Raw genomic sequence first — 18,886 nt, forward strand, 5'->3', positions numbered from 1 at the left:
GCAAGTGTCTGCAAACAAACTCAGTACACATACCTCAGCTGGAAACTGTAATCATGGAATGACATCAGGTTATCTTTTCTTTCAGAATTTAGCTTGTACTATTTGTCCAGCTGGTTATAAGTGTCCAGTACCATCATCTCTACCTTCAGCCTGTAATCAGGGTACTTATGCTCCACAAGGTCAGATCTCTTGTTTACAATGTCCAGCTGATCAATCTTGTCTTGATCCTTCTAAACCACCAGTGGTTTGTGATGCTGGTTACTACAGTCCAGTGGTAAGTTATTGCTTATACTGAGATGATTTGATCCTAGGATATTTCAAACCAACAAAAATGAGTTCCTCTGATCTGAGTACCCCTGAGTTCATCTTGAAATAATCCTCTGATAGGTGTGAAGTGCTCCATGTCTATGTTGAGATAGTATTTCAGGTTTATCTCTATAAAAGAAATTCATGGAACAATTTTTTTTCAGGGTTCCCCATCATGTCTGATATGCCCAGCAGGATCTGAATGTAATACAACAGATTCTACATTGACATTATGTTCAACTGGTTTTTACAGTCTAGAAGGTGAAGACACATGTAAACCATGTCCTGCTGGTTCTATGTGTCCCTTCCCTAGCATTGCACCAATACCTTGTCAACCGGGTACCTTTGCTACTGGCTCTACCACAACTTGTACTGAGTGTCCTGCAGGCTCCAAATGTCCCTCTACCAGGTAAGTTATGCTTTCTGTTGCAATATAAAGCTTGGATTGTTGTTTCTGTAATTATCTACTTATAAAATATGTCTTCATAGAAGAAGATAGTACAAAAAATGTGATGAACTGCTTTGGTATGACAGATTTTCACAAAAGTTGTATCTTATATATTTTATAATTAAATTCAATGGTTGTTACCTTGATTTTAGCTCGACACCAGTTACCTGTGCTGCTGGCGAATATTCATTAGGTGGAACAACAGATTGTACATCATGTCCAGCTGGTTATAAATGTTCCTCAACTACTGTATCACCAGTAGTATGTACACCTGGAACATATAGTACTGGTGGTGTTACTACATGTACTGGTTGTCCTGCTGGCTATTATTGTCCATCAACAACTACTGGTGCTGATCAACAAGTCTGTTCTCCAGGTAACTTATTCGTTTGAGATTCTTCTAGATCTTCATTTTCAATCATCATTTTGGAATTTAGATTATAGATTGCTGTTTCAATAAGTTTCTCATGGGGGAGTAAGAAAGGCCATGTATTTGTCTCCTCCCTGCCTCCATTTTATTTAGGAAAGCATTGTTTGTGAGTCCCCCTGACAATTTTGTGTGGCCATATTGATATATAGAAACACCATTGGTTTTGATGCTTATGTTTTTGTCAATCATGACTGATCTTCAGTTTGAATTCTCAATCATAATGGTTTTGTGTATCTGCAAGAATCTTAGATTGATCTGTTAAATTTTTCTTTCTGAATCATTCTGGAATTATTTATATATGAACAATGATTTGTTTTTAGGAACATACTCCACTGGTAACCAGTCTTCCTGTACCATCTGTCCATCAGGCAAATACTGTCCCTCAATAACAACAGATACTGAAACAGATTGTGCTACAGGGGCCTATTCATATAGTGGGTTCGATGCATGTACACCATGTCCAGCTGGATGGCAATGTCCCAGTAAAGATGGCTCACAGAATTCCCAATGTGCTGAAGGTTTCTACTCTAGTGGTGATGCTACAGCTTGTACCCCTTGTCCAGCTGGTGAAGCTTGTCCCTCAACAAGCTCTGCTTTGACAGAAACTTGTTCACCAGGAACTTATTCATCAGGACAACAATCGGCATGTACAGAATGTCCAGCTGGTTATGAATGTCCAAGCACAACATCAGCTACAGAAACACCCTGTTCTGATGGGTTCTATAGTGAAGGAAAGAGAGCAGCATGTGTTGAATGTCCTGCTGGATATGCCTGTCCTTCCAAATTTGACAGTTATAAGCTTCTTTGTTCATCTGGTACTTTTGCTGAAGCAGGAGCTACATCTTGCACTGTTTGTCCAGCTGGCAAAGAATGTCCAAATAACAACGTTCCTGGCTCAGCTTGCAGTGATGGCTATTACAGTTTAGGTGGTCAAACATCATGTACACCATGTCCAGCTGGATACAAATGTCCAACTGATCAAAAGAATCAGAATCCTACTATCTGTGAAGTTGGTAAATACAGCAGTGGTGTAGCCACAGTTTGCTCTGATTGTGATGCAGGGTAAGTTTTCATAAGGACAAATTGAACTTACATAGAAATATTATTGAGAAAGATTGATACGTCTCAATCCAATGACTTTACTTACTTTAGAATCATGATTGAAAACTCTTTAACTTGTTGCCTTGATTACTGGAGAATCCTCAATTAAGCAACTCAAGAGGACCTTTCTCTTGTTTTTTATGTTATTTCTGTTACTCTTGAGTGATTGTGAGGCAATGTCAACTTTCGTTTAGTTATAGTTTGCACACTTCCACAAAATCTTTACGTAATGTAGTGCTATCACAGGATATAATGTACTTCTTTCTTCCAGGTATTTATGTCCAGAAGGAAGTACCAGAAAAGATCCACCTACTGCTGTATGTAGGTTAGGTTACTACTGTACTGATGGTGCCACAGAAACATTTTGTCCAAAAGGAACATATGGTTCAACTGTTGGTAAGTAATCCAAAAAATCAAAATTTGCTGTTGACAGTCATTGAAAAAATGGACACATATGTAACGAACATTATAACTTATATTCATTGTTTTTCACAGGCTTGAAAAGTGAGGCAGAATGTACTGCTTGTCCACAAGGTTATTATTGTCCTGAAGGCACAGCTGGACAACCAACATCAAGTTTACTCTGTGCACAAGGTCATTACTGTCCTGCAAGTGCTGGTGATTATAAAGAGAATCCATGTCCAGCTGGTAAATACTTCCACGAATTAGGTGCTGTGACTGCTTCTGAATGTTTGACATGTCCACAAGGGAGATTCTGTTCTGCAGGTAAGCTGTAACTTCATTGTTGTTGAAATGCCATTATCTTCTTGTGCTAATAAAAATGGACAATTCCATACAGTATCTATAAATTGTAGCACAAGTAGCCTCTGTTAACATTACAGAAGTGAGATATTATCAGGTAAAGTAGGATTCAGAGTTTTCTGGAAGGGTAAGCTTGGCATTCAATTTAGTAGTAGACTTTAAAATAAGGACAATTTTTTTGTCTGTACTCAATATATAAGAGCCAACAAATTGAAGTAAATCAGTTAATAATTGGTATTGTGTATTTTTTTTTCATTTCAGGTTCTGCTGATCCTTTCTTGGATGCTAATATCTGTCCAAGGGGTAAATACTGTCCAAGTGGTAGTGGTACACCAACACCTTGTCCAGCTGGTAAATACACTGAAGAACAAGGCACTACAGGATTGGAATTCTGTAAGATTTGTCAAGCTGGTCATTACTGTACTGAGGGAACTGATACACCAACTGGTTAGTTCTTCCATCATTCTTATCTTAATTACTTGATTTAGTCTTTGATTGATAAGATTGATGCTTTATTTGTAGGTCCTTAATCCTTTCATATTTGATGCTTAAAATCTTCCTGGTAATGGAAGAATCCCAAAAGATATATAATATATATTCTACAAAAGCTTTATTTTTCATATATCCTTCAGCTTGTTCACCAGGATCTTTCAATCCATTGACCACTCAAGGTGCTCAGACTTCATGTGTAGATTGTCTAAGTGGTTGGGCATGTACAGTGTATGGATTAACAGAACCAGATAAACGATGTTCACCAGGTTACTACTGTCCTGGTGGCAACACACTACCTAACCAAGATACACCAGATTATGCATGTCCTCCTGGAACATTCACCAATTTTAACAACCTTACTGCTGTTGAACAGTGTGATGATTGTCCATTACGTGTTGCTTGTCCTAGAGCTACAGGTGGTACACAGAATCCACCTATTGCTTGTGCTAAAGGTCATTACTGTCCTTTGAGAACTGGATCAGCTACTGAACACCCTTGCCCTGCTGGAACATTCACCAACCTAACTAATCTATACAGACAAGAAGATTGTTATGTATGCCCAAGAGGATGGTATTGTTTAGAAGGTTCCCCAGCTCCAACTGCACTTTGTCATAAAGGTCACTGGTGTCCTGATGGTAAGTCTTTTTGTCCACTAAAGGTAGATTTGCTTTTTTAAAGCAGAAAGCAAAGTTACTACCCAATTATTTTAGTTATGACATAATGTGTGGTCAGTATATCCCGACCCTCACTCTGCAACTGTGTTTCTCAGTCTGACATACCCTTTGGGGAGACCATTGAAGAGAGTTATATTGAGTAGTTATTATTTTATATGCTATTTATAGGAACAAAGAGAGGAGATGAATTTCCATGTCATGCTGGTTCATACAGTGATCAACTTGGCAACACTAGACATGAGCAATGTGTTGATTGTCCAGAGGGAAACTATTGTCCAGTAGCATCTGTTCTACCCACTACCTGTCCACCGTAAGTAGGCCTTGTTTTAACAATGAATTTCCTAATTTGGGAAAAAGTCTGGAATTATTCTAGAGGATGAGATTTTTCTTTCAAATTGCTGTAAATCTCTAGAGATTACCAAATAAAAATGCCATGTATTTTCATAAATTTGTGCTGCAGAATTAATCAAAGATTTTGTAATTTTTGCATCTGACTTTGATATAATGTATTGAATTTCAGTGGTAAATATAACTCAGTAAAGAAAGGAGAAAGTCTAGCTATATGTTTAGATTGTACAGCAGGTTACTACTGTCCTGGTAATGGCAATGTTGAACCACTACCATGTAGCAGAGGAAATTACTCTGATACAGGAGCAGATATTTGTTCCATCTGCGAACCAGGATACTATTGTGACCTAAACACTACCAGCAAAACATTTATGGAGACCAAGAGAATCTGTCCACCTGGTGTTGAATGTCCAGCTGGAATGGACAGACAACCAGATTTGATCAGAGATCCATGTCGAAAAGGTCACTATTGCCCAGCAGGCAATGTTAGTCCACTTCCTGTTCCTTGTCCTATTGGTACATTTAATGCTGAATTTGGTAGAAGGCAAGTTTCAGAATGTGCCAAATGTACTCCAGGGAAGTACTGTTCTCCAGCTGGTCTTTCTGAACCTGCTGATGACTGTCCAGGTGGCTATTACTGTCCTCTAGGAACTGGTGATGCTTACTCATTCCCTTGTCCAATTGGATTTTATCGTAATGGATCTGCAAAAGAATCATTCCAAGATTGTGCTGAATGTATTTCTGGGTATTACTGTGACCGTGAAGGATTAGCAGAACCTATAGATTGTCCACCTGGGTTTTTCTGTGTCAGTGGTAGCACCTTCCCACAACCATGTCCACTTGGAACATACAGTAACTCAACAGGTAAGTCATATATTCATTTTTCTTCTTGGAAGTTAATGAAGTAGAAAGCAAAAATAACTTATTAAGCACATTCTATTGAAAAAAAATATTTCTTTCCAAACAAAAATAATCGAGATATTTTATATTCATTATTTCATCTTCAGGATTAAGAAGAAGTACCGACTGTGCACCATGTCCAGGAGGTAGATACTGTGATGGAATTGGTCAAACAGAGCCAACAGGTTTATGTGATGCTGGATTCTATTGTAGAGAGAAAGCCTACTCCTCTGCTCCACCCGATGGTCCAACTGGTGGATTGTGCCCTGCTGGAGGATACTGTCCAGCTGGATCTGCAATCGGAATTCCTTGTCCTTTCGGAAAATACAGTAAATCACCTGGTGCTAAGACCGAATTCGACTGCATTCCCTGTGATCCTGGATTCTTCTGTTCAGGATCTAGTAGTACAGAGGCATCCCAGAGGTGTGCACCTGGTTATTATTGTATTGGTGGAGCTGGTGTTCCTACACAATTTGACACACCTGCTGGTCACTTCACTTTGGAGGGTGCTTTCAAACCTGAACAATGTCCTATTGGCCGATATCAGCCTGCTCAGAGATCATCATCATGCTTAGTTTGTCCTCAAGGTTACTACTGTAATGGAACAGGTACTATTGAACAGATCATCTGTCCTGCTGGTTATTATTGTCCAGAAGCCAGTGGATTCCCTATACCATGCCCAAGAGGAACCTTCCTCAAGGATGTTGGTAGATATGAAGAAGCACATTGTGATATGTGTACTCCTGGTTTTGGATGCGAGTCAGTCGGTCTCAATGAACCTGTTACACTATGTGTTGCTGGACATTACTGTTCACGTGGATCCAATACGTCATCTCCCATTGATATGCCATTTGGTGATCTCTGTCCACCAGGATTCTTCTGTCCAGAAGGCACTGGTGATTATGTCCATAATCCATGCAGTAATGGTACCTATAGTAATTTCTCTGGTCTTCATGATCAGATTGGTTGTACACCCTGTGATCCTGGTTTGGTCTGTAATGGTAAGGGATTAACTGCACCTAATGGAGTGTGCTCTGCAGGATATTTCTGTCGATTTGCTGCTAAGACTAATAAGCCAATGGATGGTGGTGCTACAGGTGATGAATGTCCCAAAGGCCATTACTGTCCCGAAGGAACAGGTGAGACACTTTATAATTAAAACTATAATTAAAACTTATTTTTTACCATTTCTAGGGCTTTTCTAAATTTGAAACATTTCACTGAATTTGGAATACACTGGATATTGAATTTTGCCATTTTAGGTGAACCCAAAAGATGTCCACCAGGTTCATTCACAAATGTAACTGGATTAGACCAGTGTTTTGACTGTCCTATTGGATTTTACTGTGTGGATGGTGAAGTACCATTAAGATGTCCAAGAGGACGATACTGTCCTGGTAATACTACAGCAGCTCAACCATACTGTCCCCGAGGAACTTACAATCCAGATTTAGGTGAGTATTATTCTATCTTTTAGCTATTTTAATGATTCAAAACATTATAAAAATCTCCCAAAGGTTCAAATGGCATAGTTGGGTTGACACTGAATGTGTTTCTTTTCCAGGAATGCCTTCAATAGATGATTGTAAACCATGTTTAGGAGGATTCTACTGTGACAGTTTGGGTGCAATAGATTTTGACTTTAGTGTTAACGGTACTGGTACAGGACCTTGTTCAGCTGGTTATTACTGTAAATTAGGTAAGATAACATGATCTACATTGTATCTCTTTCTGTAGTAATTATTTGTAGTTATTTTATTTTCATGGACCTTAAATCAAATTAACACAGACGAGCCTCAATTCTTAATACTGATGACCACAGATTGCATCAAAAATCTTGACCATTTTTCAGGAGTAAACATTAGTACCCCTACACCATACACATCCAGTGGTATTGGTGGACCGTGTCCAGCTGGTTTCTACTGTCCAGTACAAACAGAGGATCCTATAGCTTGCCCTAATGGTACATATAGAGATGTAGAGTATGGGGAGAAGAAGCAAGATTGCATCCCTTGTAAATTAGGAAAATATTGTGGATCAACTAATCTAACTGAGGTCACTGGACCATGTTCTCCTGGATTCTATTGTTTACGTGGTAACAATGCTCCAAATCCTACAGGTAGGTTGTTGACTGTGTTCATAGTCACTTTTTCTCATAAATCAATTATAAATCCTGGAAACTGGATAGATTCACAGTATTTGATTATTTTTGAATGAATTTTTAACTAAGTTATGTAATATATTTACGATCTTGTTATTAGGTATTTGATGAACTTCAGTAACTTGCAATCACCCTGATAATGAATGTCTTTCAGGTGCTGAACCAGATATTGGTGGTCCTTGTCCTATTGGTCACTACTGTCCAGAAGGAACCTCATATCCATTGGAATGTCCAGCAGGAACCTACAACAACATAACTGGTCAATCACTATGTTTCACATGTCCATCTGGTTACTTCTGTCCAGAGAATATCACCAATTATGAGCTTTATCCTTGTCCTGTTGGTCACTATTGTTCAAATGGTACTGAATATGGTAATGAACATCCTTGTCCAAGAGGTTACTACAGGAACTTCACCAAGGGTCAGACAGTAGATGATTGCTTCCCTTGTCCTCCAGGAGAATATTGTGATAATCAAGGTCTAGCTGAACCAACAGGATTGTGTAGTTCTGGTAAGATTTCCTCTTTATCTCCACACAAGAGGGCTTGAAAATTTCATTTTGAATTCTTTTGATAACAGATTGGGTAGTTCATTGAAAGATGGATCTAAAACTACTAACGTTGTATCTTTTGCAGGATTTTTCTGTGTATTGGGTGCATGGTCTGATAAACCTACAGAATATAACAACTATACATCAGGAGACTGTTTATGTCCCAATACAGTGACTGGTGGCCAATGTCAACCAGGTTTTTACTGTCCCACAGGATCACATGAACCAACATCATGTAGAGAAGGCAACTATTGTGATATTCCAGGTATGTCATTATTTCTTCTGAAAGGAGAAAATGAAGGGGGGTCTGTGGATTTGAGAATGTTGTTTTGATAAAGACATTTCTTAATAATTTGATAATGAATCAGGCTGCATTATTTTAGGCAGTGGGAAAACATAAATTTGAATATAATAGAATAGCCAACTAAGGTATTTTTGTTTCAGAAATTATGCAAAACATCTTCTACCATTACTGCTTTTGATCATTGACTATAATTTCTATATTATAAGATTGTTGATATTTTGTATGTAGGATTAGCAGATGTAAGTGGGCCATGTAAAGAAGGATATTATTGTAATATAGAATCCAAAAGAGATGATCCTACAGATGGTATTACTGGTAACATCTGTCCACAGGGCAGATATTGTGGTAAGTCCTAAAATATTCCATGATTTTTTAGTTTATATATATTTTGTACTCTTACTCTCAACACAAGATGCCAAATCTTGTGCTGAGCAGAGTTTCTTAGAGTTGTCTTTCATACTTTTGCAGCTGGCTACAAGATATTCTCCTTCAAGAAAAATCATCAAACTATCTGGTCCTGAAGCTTTTCTTAAAAGTAGGAGCATTACTCAGTGGTAGCTTGATGGGAATTTTCTCTGAGGATTAGATCTTTGTTGTCATCAATTTAAATTGATCAAAATGTTTCTGGTAATTTGTAGGTCCAGGAAGTACAAGTAATCAAGATAAATGCCCTAGTGGTACATTTTCTAACAGGACTGGTAATACTCTGGTAACAGACTGTTGGCAGTGTACTCAGGGTTATTATTGTGAATCAGAGGGTCTTGTTGAACCAACAGGTCCTTGTTCAGAAGGTAACCCTTTCCTTTTAATAATCCCAAATCCATGTTTTAAATTTTTTCATTGGCTCTTTCTTTGTAAGTGCATCTGTAACCAGTATAGGTACTTGGTTTGAACACCAGCTAGAGTATCTTCTGTCTAAACAATTGATATACTCAATGAGAAAGTCTCTTTCTAAGATACCACTTTCCAGAAAGCCTTTGAAAATCAAATAATATAAATTAATGGGACCTAGGTCATACAGCAAGTCTTACCACTTGAACTAATGTATTTGTAATGAATTAAAATATGGGGGCAGTGGTGGATGAAAAATGAAAATCATGACGCAATGATAAAATGATCAATTGAATTTCTTATTTTGAAGGTTATTACTGCCCGCCTGGTCAAAATAGAAGCGACCCATTTATATGTTCACCAGGATACTACTGTCCTAGCGGTAGTTTACAAGAGATTAAATGTCCATCAGGAACCTATCAAGACCAGAGTGGTCAAGGATTTTGTAAAGAATGTGTTGCAGGTATGGTTGTTATTAAAATCAGTTCCTTTCCTTTTCTTTGTATTATATATTGTGTGATTTCTGCCTGTAAATTCTTGCTCCCACATTTTTTTTAAAGAGCATTTATGCTATTGATTATATTTTCAAGCTGAAAAAAGCAAGGTAACTAGAACAGTGGTTTCCCAACCTTTCTCAGCCTTCACACCGCAAGACCAATCACCTGGACCTTTCACACCTCAAAAATTTTGTTTCATTCACATTTCCAGCATGTGATGATGTGAGGTGCTGTCTGAATTCAAAACTAATTCTTCTCCTACACAGTTAGCCACAAAGTTGCACCAAAGTTCTACACCCCTAGGGGGTGGGAACCAGGGATCTGAAAGAAGAATCTTGTCTCCTTCAGTCAGAAACTGACTCTAAAATATTGTTCTTTTTTTAGGTTACTACTGTAATAATGGAGATAATTTAGATAACTATTTATCCTACCCATGTCCCGTGGGTTATTATTGTCCTAATGGTACACAATGGGATACACAGTATGGTTGTCCTCTAGGAACCTATAGTCCCAATACACAGTTAGAAAGTGTGTCAGAATGTCTACAATGTGATGCAGGGAAATACTGTGGGTATATTGGATGGAGTAATGTCACTGGTAAGGAAATCAAATTTTAATTTATTTACATCTGTTGTGATCTTTGCTTGTACAACTTGCTGTACATTACAAATTATTCAAGTAACAAATAAAAGTAAATATATCCATCTGAACATTTACTGGTGATACACATGGTTTATTGCATTCTCTCCAAAATCTCTGAACTATTCCTTAAAAATATTATGAAAACTTTTCCAGGAGATTGTTCAGCAAGGTATATCTGCTTGGGAGGATCATCAACACCTACACCAACTGATGGCATAACAGGTAGTCTCTGTCCAGAAGGTCAATACTGTCCAAAAGGAACTCCAGCGCCTATACCATGTCCTCTTGGGACATGGTCTAATAGCACTGGATTAGGTATTGCTGGGGAGTGCCAACAATGTACTGGTGGTTACTATTGTGCTAGCACTGGTCTCAAAGAACCAACTGGTACTTGTGATGCAAGATTCTATTGTAGTCAAGGAGCAGTGGTATCAAATCCAAGTGATGGTGTGACTGGAAACAGTTGTACCATCGGCAACTATTGTCCTATTGGGACTGCTGTACCCATACCATGTGCTGATGGTACTTATATGCCAAATACTGGTGCTGATGAATGCTTTAACTGTACACCTGGACATTATTGTGTTTCACAAACTACACCTGAAGACTGTCCACCTGGATATTATTGTCCAGAAGGAACTGGTGAGTGTTTCTTGTTATCCTTCTTCAATCTTAGTTTATTGGTTAAAAATTTTTTTCTTAACTTCCTTCGTATGATTTAAGTATTTATATGTGATATAAAGCTTTATTGACTCTCTTAAATAATATTCTAGGAGTGGTATGGCAATCCTGCCCAGCAGGTACCTACAGTATATCAACGGGATTATCTCATGTAGAAAACTGTACACAATGTGATGGTGGATTCTACTGTTCTGTACTTAATGGAACAGCTATATCAGGAGAATGTGATGCTGGGTATTATTGTACCCTAGGATCTGATACTCCTACTCCTGATACAGGTTTTACTGGAGATGCTGGTCCTTGTCCTGAAGGCCATTATTGTCCAAAGAGGACAGTAACACCTTTAAAATGTCCTTCTGGTACATATAGCAACAATACCAAACTGACCAAATCATCTGATTGTACACCATGTTCTTATGGTAAGTAACCCAATTCCTACAGGTCCTATTTGACTGACCAGATACATATATAGTGCATAAACTTCTCCTAATTTAGTTTCTAAATAAAATATTTGTTGGGAGGGATAATAATTTAATTATTATTATTTAATTCTTCTCTTAGGAATGTATTGTGAAAGTGAAGGTTTAACTAAACCAACAGGAGAATGTGCAGCAGGGTTCTTTTGCTTACTAGGAGCCTCATCACCAAATAATCCTGTCTTGGATAGCACTGGTGGTCCATGTCCAATTGGAAATTACTGTCCTAATGGAACATCTTATCCTCTTGGGTGTCCATCAGGCACTTACAACCCAAACACTGGCCAAGACCAATGTACACAGTGTCCAGCTGGATATTTCTGTCCTGAAAATTCCACAGCCTTTGCTGGTAATGATTGTCCACAAGGATACTATTGTCCAGAAGGTACAAAACATCAGTATGAATTCCCTTGTCCTAAAGGAACCTACAATCCAATGACAGGAAAGCAGAAGGAAGATGACTGTACACCATGTGATCCAGGATACTATTGTGATAGTCCTGGTCTTTCGTCAACATCTGGTCAATGTTCAGGTGGATGGTATTGTATAAGAGGAGCTTGGAGTGTTATGCCTACAGATATTGGAAATTTTACCAATCTGAATTGTTCATGTCCTGTAGATATGACAGGTGGTCAATGTCAAGCTGGACAGTATTGTCCTGTAGGATCATCTGAACCACTGCCATGCTTACCTGGTGAGTAACCTTTAAAGTTCTTATTTTGATTATGAGCATGTACAAAATAACTTGCTAATTCCTGTATATTGTACTGCGGAAATTTTTGTCATCTAGGTACAAATGACTATTTTAATCTTAAGTTAGGATTTTGAATAACACAATAATATATAATAAATTTATGGTTTTTGCTTACAAGACGATCTGAACATATATTTCATTCTTGTATTTTAGGATATTATTGTGAGAGTGTTGGACTAGAAAATGTCACTGGAGAATGTAATGCTGGCTATTACTGCACAACATCAGCTACTCAACCTGATCCTCAAAATGATGATACTGGTGGTCTCTGTCCAAAAGGTCATTATTGTCCATCAGGCACCAGTATACCTCAACCATGTCCACCAGGCTATTTCTCTAATACAACAGGAAATAAGGAGTTTTCAAATTGTCAACTTTGTACTGCTGGTGAGTTTAAGTATGAATGAAACTATAAAAATTAAAAACTTTGAAGTTTATGTCCTAAATATTATTTCCAAAGTATGCTGCTCTAAACCGTGGGTTTTAGGTTATTGTCATTGAATCAAATCTTCAGTGATACTTTCCACTGTTACCATGGAAATACTCATCCATGTGCAAATGACGTCATAAGTTAGCAGACTTAAACTAAATGTGATTGGATCTAGGTTTGATGTCATTTTTCTGTGATATTTTAGGAATGTATTGTGATAATTATGGAGATGAGAAACCTACTGGAGACTGTGATGCTAATTATTATTGTCCAGTAGGACAGAATACAAGTAGTCCTATAGATTATATCTGTAACCCAGGACATTACTGCCCATCTGGAAGCCCTACACAACTAGCCTGTAGTTCTGGTACTTATCAAGATGAATTTGGAAAGGTAATTGATTGATTGAAATGGATTTCTGAATTTCTCACACATTTTCTGCAAAGTTATATGGTGACATTTTTCTTGTTTTTGTTTTACTGTTGAGGGATCTGTAAAGTATTATGGAACAGAAGAATCCAATGTATTTTGTCATTGATTCACTCAACTTGAACTTCATATTTTTTAGGCAAGTTGTAAGGTTTGTCCTGAAGGTTATTTCTGTGATGGTACTGTGCAGAATACTACCCATTGTACTCATGGAGTTCAAAACCCTGAATCATGTCAACCAGGATATTACTGTCCATCTGGTACTAAACTATCTACAGAATATGGTTGTTTAATTGGTACATTTAGTGACCAGTATAATTTGAAATCAGCTGAAGAGTGTACAAACTGTACTGGTATGTTATGGCAAACCTTACTTACAATTAAATTTGACGTATATATTTTACAGGATATTGTTTCAGTTTTAAAAACCTCGTTCAAGAAAAACTACTTTGATTAACCCCTGATTTTTAAAAAATATCATGAAGCAAAATAGTGCAATCATATTTTGGTGTGATATTATTGTGTCTCACTGATTTTCCTTTCTGTAATTTTTGCAGGTGGTAATTATTGTGATAGACTTGGATTATCATCACCGCAAGGACAATGTAATGGTGGTTATTATTGCCTATCTGGTGCTCAATCACCAACACCAACAGATGGTATCACTGGTAATATCTGTCCACCTGGATCTTACTGTCCTACAGGATCTAATACTACTGTACCATGTCCACCAGGGACTTTTAACCCAGTTACAGGTAAATCTGTCAAGTATTTTATATATTTCATATATGTTAAAATTTATTTTCTTTGTCCATTTTCTTCTGGTCACTAACTGACTCACAGTTTTTTTTCTTGTTTAATGAATATATTTAATTCTTTAGTTGCCTCAGTTGAAAAATGTATAAATTATCTATTAGTTTAAAAATATATAACACAGATTTACTTTTTCCTATTTACAGGTTTAGAATTTGAAAGCCAATGTCTGGGGTGCTCTCCAGGACAATATTGTCCAAATTATGGTTTGACTTCACCTGTTGGAAATTGCTCATCAGGATATTTCTGCTCTGGAAATGCCACTACTTCATCACCAACAGATGGTACAACTGGTAATAAGTGCCCTGTAGGTCATTATTGTCCAGAGGGAACTCCTAGTCCAATACAATGTGCACCTGGCTCCTTTACAGATACAGAGTTAAATGATGAATGCCAAGAATGCACACCAGGTTATTTCTGCATCAGTGGCACAAATCCGGAAGCTTGTCCAGCAGGCTTTTATTGTCCTGCTGGAACAGGCCATGTCTGGCAATCATGTCCTGCAGGAACCTTCAGCATTGTTACTGGATTAGAAAATGTAACTCAATGTACCCAGTGTACTGGTGGTTTCTACTGTGATCAAACAAACCAAACAACAGTACAAGGACCATGTGAACCAGGATATTATTGTAGGTATGGAGCTGACTCATCAACACCATCTGGAGCGGGTTCAGGAGATGCTGGAAGTTGTCCACCAGGTTATTACTGTCCCCAGCAGACTCAGAATCCAATTCCGTGTCCATTAGGAACATTCAATAATAAGACAATGCTGACAGATATTGCTGAATGTCAGCTTTGTCTTCCAGGATATTACTGTGACCTTACAGCTCTAGAATACCCCAGAGGTCTATGCGATGCTGGCTTCTATTGCACAGAGGGATCTAATTCATCTAATCCTTCACTGACTACAGCAACTGGTGGACCATGTCCTGTGGGAACATATTGTGAAACTGGATCAAGTCAGCCTGTCAATTGTGTTGCAGGAACCTATAATAATCTTGAACAACAACAAAGCTGTTTAGATTGTCCAGTTGGGTATTATTGTGAAGAAAAGGCAATTTCAACTACTGAATGTCCTACAGGAAGCTACTGTCCATCAAAAACAGAATATGCTAGCCAATTTCTATGTCCTGTTGGTACATTCAATAACATTACAAGAGGAGAAAATATAAGCAGTTGTGAATATTGTCTTCCTGGAAAATATTGCTCTGTGACAGGACTTTCAGAACCAGAAGGAAATTGTGCTGGTGGATATTATTGTATCATAGGTTCATCCACTGACAGACCTTCAAATTCAGGAGACCTAACAAAAGGAGGAAAATGTCTGGCTGGTAACTTCTGTCCTGAAGGTTCAGATTCACCTATACCTTGCCTGCTTGGACATTATTGTGGAAGTGATGGTTTGGCAAATGTCTCTGGTGAATGTGATGCTGGTTATTACTGTAGTGGCAGTTCAATTCTACAAAATCCAGTCAATGAAACCTATGGAGATATTTGCCCTAAAGGACACTATTGTCCAAAGGCAAGTGGCCAACCAACTGCATGTGCTGAAGGAAGCTACAGCAACATGTTCGGTAATGTTAATATCACAAGTTGCTTACCATGTACTGCAGGTATGTACTGTTCAGGAGTAGGAAGAGCTCTTCCAAATGGTGACTGCAGTGAAGGCTGGTTTTGTCCAGAAGGTATGATTCAACCACAACCACCAGGAAATGAATGTCTTGCAGGTCATTCTTGTCCAACAGGAAGTGCAAACCAATCCCCATGTCCTTCAGGCTATTATCAACCACTTAGTGGAAAAGGTAGCTGCTTTATGTGTCCAAGTGGAAGTTATTGTGACCAGAATGAAGCAATCACTGAAGAGCAAAGTGGTATAGGTGCTCCATCTCATGGTGTAGTGACCCCAAAAGTATGTCCAGCTGGATTTTATTGCTATAATGGAACTAAAACAGATAGAGAATACCCATGTCCCCTTGGAACCTATAGTAACACTACCAGTTTAGAAAGTCTTACTGAATGTAGAGATTGTCCACCTGGTTATTATTGTGAAGCAGAAAACATAACAGAACCTACATCAAAATGTTTTGCTGGCTATTACTGTGTGTTAGCATCTGCCACACCAGCACCAAGCTTATCATCTGTGGGTGGACCTTGTCCTCAGGGCACGTACTGTCCAAAAGGATCATCACAAACTATACCATGTCCACAAGGAACATATGGTGATAGACCGCTACTAACAGCTTTATCTGAATGCTCAGTTTGTCCTCCTGGAGAGTATTGTGCTATTTCTGGATTATCAGCTCCAAATGGCAGTTGCTTGGCTGGTTACTTCTGCACCAATGCTTCTGAAGAAGCTAATCCAGTTGGAAAAAGTTATGGAGACGAATGCCCAGTTGGATACTACTGTCCTGATCATAGTTATCAACCAACAGCATGTCCTGCTGGAACCTACCAACCATTTAATAGAAGAGTCAATGATTCAGACTGCATACCATGTAGCCCTGGCAAATTCTGTAACATCACTGGGGCAGGACAGGAAGCGGGAGATTGCAATGAAGGATTTTATTGTATAGGTCGGGCTAGTGCTCCTTCGCCCTATGATGGTATTACTGGTAATATCTGTCCATCAGGATCATATTGTCCTGTAGCTTCACCTCAACATTACTATTGTCCAAATGGTACCTATACCAACCATTCTGGTGCAGCAGTATGCTATGATTGTCCAGATGGTCATTATTGTGTCAATAGAGATAGAGCTGATCCTTGTTTGCCAGGTATGTTTGATGTTATTTTAGGAGAAATATGACAATCAATCCATTATAGTTAAGGATATGTTGATTACTCTTTATGATCAATCAATATTAGAGGTTCAGTGGCATTAAAAGAGTGATTAAGTTCAGCCTTCCCAGCAATTTGAACCTTAAGAAAGTTACTTACTTTTCTACTTGTAGGATATTATTGTCCATATAAAACTGGTGCTGATCTACAGCCATGTCCTGCTGGTACCTATAATCCAGTATATGGTATGAGTAGTTTAAGTCAATGTACAGATTGTGATGGTGGTAGTTATTGTTTAACATCTGGTCTTGATAGTGTATCTGGTGATTGTCAAGCAGGATACTATTGTACTTCAGGTAATTTCTTAAACTTTGTCAATTCTGGATTACCCAATATGAATATTTGGATATACCTAAGCTTATCAAAGGTTTAATTATTAACAAATATTATTATTACATAAGTAAGCAGTTGATAACTTTTCCTTTTTATCATTTCAGGTGTTGATACGTCTACACCTTCTGGAGGTCATTCAGGTATTGGTGGACCATGTCCCATCGGTCATTATTGTCCAACTAAAACAATCAACCCATTACCTTGTCAAGCTGGCAGCTATAGGTAAGAAGAAATTTAGTAGCTTAAAGCAGATTAGTTAGCAATCACATGACCTTTTTGTCGTATTAGTTGATAAATCCTTTATCAATTGCTAACTGTTCACCATGCCTTTCTGTTTGTTTGTTTCAGTGATAGCACACATCAAGTTAACTGTACATTATGTCCAGCTGGTTATTACTGTATAGAGAACTCCACAGATTTTAATCAACAGATCTGTCCATCAGGTTACTACTGTCCACTTGGTACAAGTGATCCATTTGAATATCCTTGTCCAAAAGGTAGCTACAATCCAGCTAATGGAAGTAGTTCTCAAAACGATTGTCTGTCATGTCCACCTGGTAAATATTGTGAAGGTAAGTGAGCTACAGCTTGTATGATTAAAAGTTTTTTTTCTTTCAACTACAATTTTGTAGGAAAATGTTATTCCATTTCGTCTATAAAGCTCTAAAGTTTCTTATCAGAGAGCCTGAAAAGTAAAGGCATTAAGTGCTTTCTGTGCACATTACAGATCCATAAAATTGTGAATAGTCTAGGTAGTTGATACTCATTTTAGTTTTCATCTTCAAAAGTTTTCAAAACATCAAATGCAAAATTATTTTCATGAATTATTCTGGTATTTTATTTTAGTGGATGGTATGTCTGAACCAAGTGGTAACTGTTCCTCAGGATGGTATTGTACAGGTGGTTCTTATTCCTCTAAACCAGTATCAGTAGAGAATGCTACCAGTCTACCAGATTGTGTCTGTCCTTTAACCAACTACACAGGTGGAAAGTGTTGGCCAGGAACATATTGTGAACCAGGAACATCCTATCCTACACTCTGTACCCAAGGAATGTATTGCATGCTGTATGAACTTGATGCTCCACAAGGACTGTGTTATGCTGGATATTTCTGTGATGGTGGTGCTTCCAGACCTGATCCACCTGCTGGTCTATGTCCTGAAGGTTATTATTGTGAGCAAGGATCAAAGTCACCTTCACCTTGTCCTGCTGGTACTATGAGTAATAACAAAGGTATGTTATGTATTATTTTCTAATCCAAATAGAATTAGCCTGAATTGCTGTCACAAATTCAATGTATCAATCATCAAACTTATATGAATGTATTCTTGAGATACAACTTGAATTTATTGGCTCTACATTCAGACATGAAACCAACTCTTGGCGAGATCTAAACTTGAAAAGGTGTCATGTGTGCTACTGGTGGTGGGCATTAAGGTTTTGATATAGAAAAAAAAGTTTAAGAAATAGCTGTCCTGTCCTGGCACATAATCTGTGACTTTTCCCATTTTCCTGAGGATAATAAGATCCAGATAAAACTCAATTTAACTCCCATTTCTAATGATTTTTCAGGTAACATTAATATTACAAACTGTGATCTGTGTACACCAGGATATTACTGTTCAGGATTAGCCAATACTAATTACACTGGTCAATGTCTGGCTGGATACTACTGTCCAGCTGGTC

At 38.0% G+C, this 18,886-nt stretch overlaps 3 protein-coding genes across 3 annotated transcripts; all 3 read left to right on the forward strand.

The window, feature by feature from the left end:
• Positions 1–539: 539 nt before the first annotated feature.
• LOTGIDRAFT_76922 (hypothetical protein) lies at positions 540–2,094 on the forward strand (the record flags this gene model as incomplete). The annotated part of the gene is made up of 3 exons (XM_009049611.1): positions 540–684; positions 1,014–1,121; positions 1,580–2,094. Coding segments are annotated over 3 exons (768 nt in total), but the record flags the coding sequence as incomplete, so codon positions are not given.
• Positions 2,095–5,720: 3,626 nt separating this feature from the next.
• LOTGIDRAFT_111743 (hypothetical protein) lies at positions 5,721–11,168 on the forward strand (the record flags this gene model as incomplete). The annotated part of the gene is made up of 2 exons (XM_009049612.1): positions 5,721–5,865; positions 10,600–11,168. Coding segments are annotated over 2 exons (714 nt in total), but the record flags the coding sequence as incomplete, so codon positions are not given.
• Positions 11,169–14,795: 3,627 nt separating this feature from the next.
• Positions 14,796–16,835, forward strand: LOTGIDRAFT_111802 (hypothetical protein; the record flags this gene model as incomplete). The annotated part of the gene is made up of 2 exons (XM_009049613.1): positions 14,796–15,102; positions 15,907–16,835. The coding sequence occupies 2 exons, from the start codon at positions 14,796–14,798 to the stop codon at positions 16,833–16,835; spliced, it is 1,236 nt and encodes a 411-aa protein (XP_009047861.1).
• Positions 16,836–18,886: the final 2,051 nt, after the last annotated feature.

This window comes from Lottia gigantea (genome assembly GCF_000327385.1).
Source record: "Lottia gigantea unplaced genomic scaffold LOTGIsca_14, whole genome shotgun sequence".
Lineage (NCBI taxonomy): Eukaryota > Metazoa > Mollusca > Gastropoda > Lottiidae > Lottia > Lottia gigantea.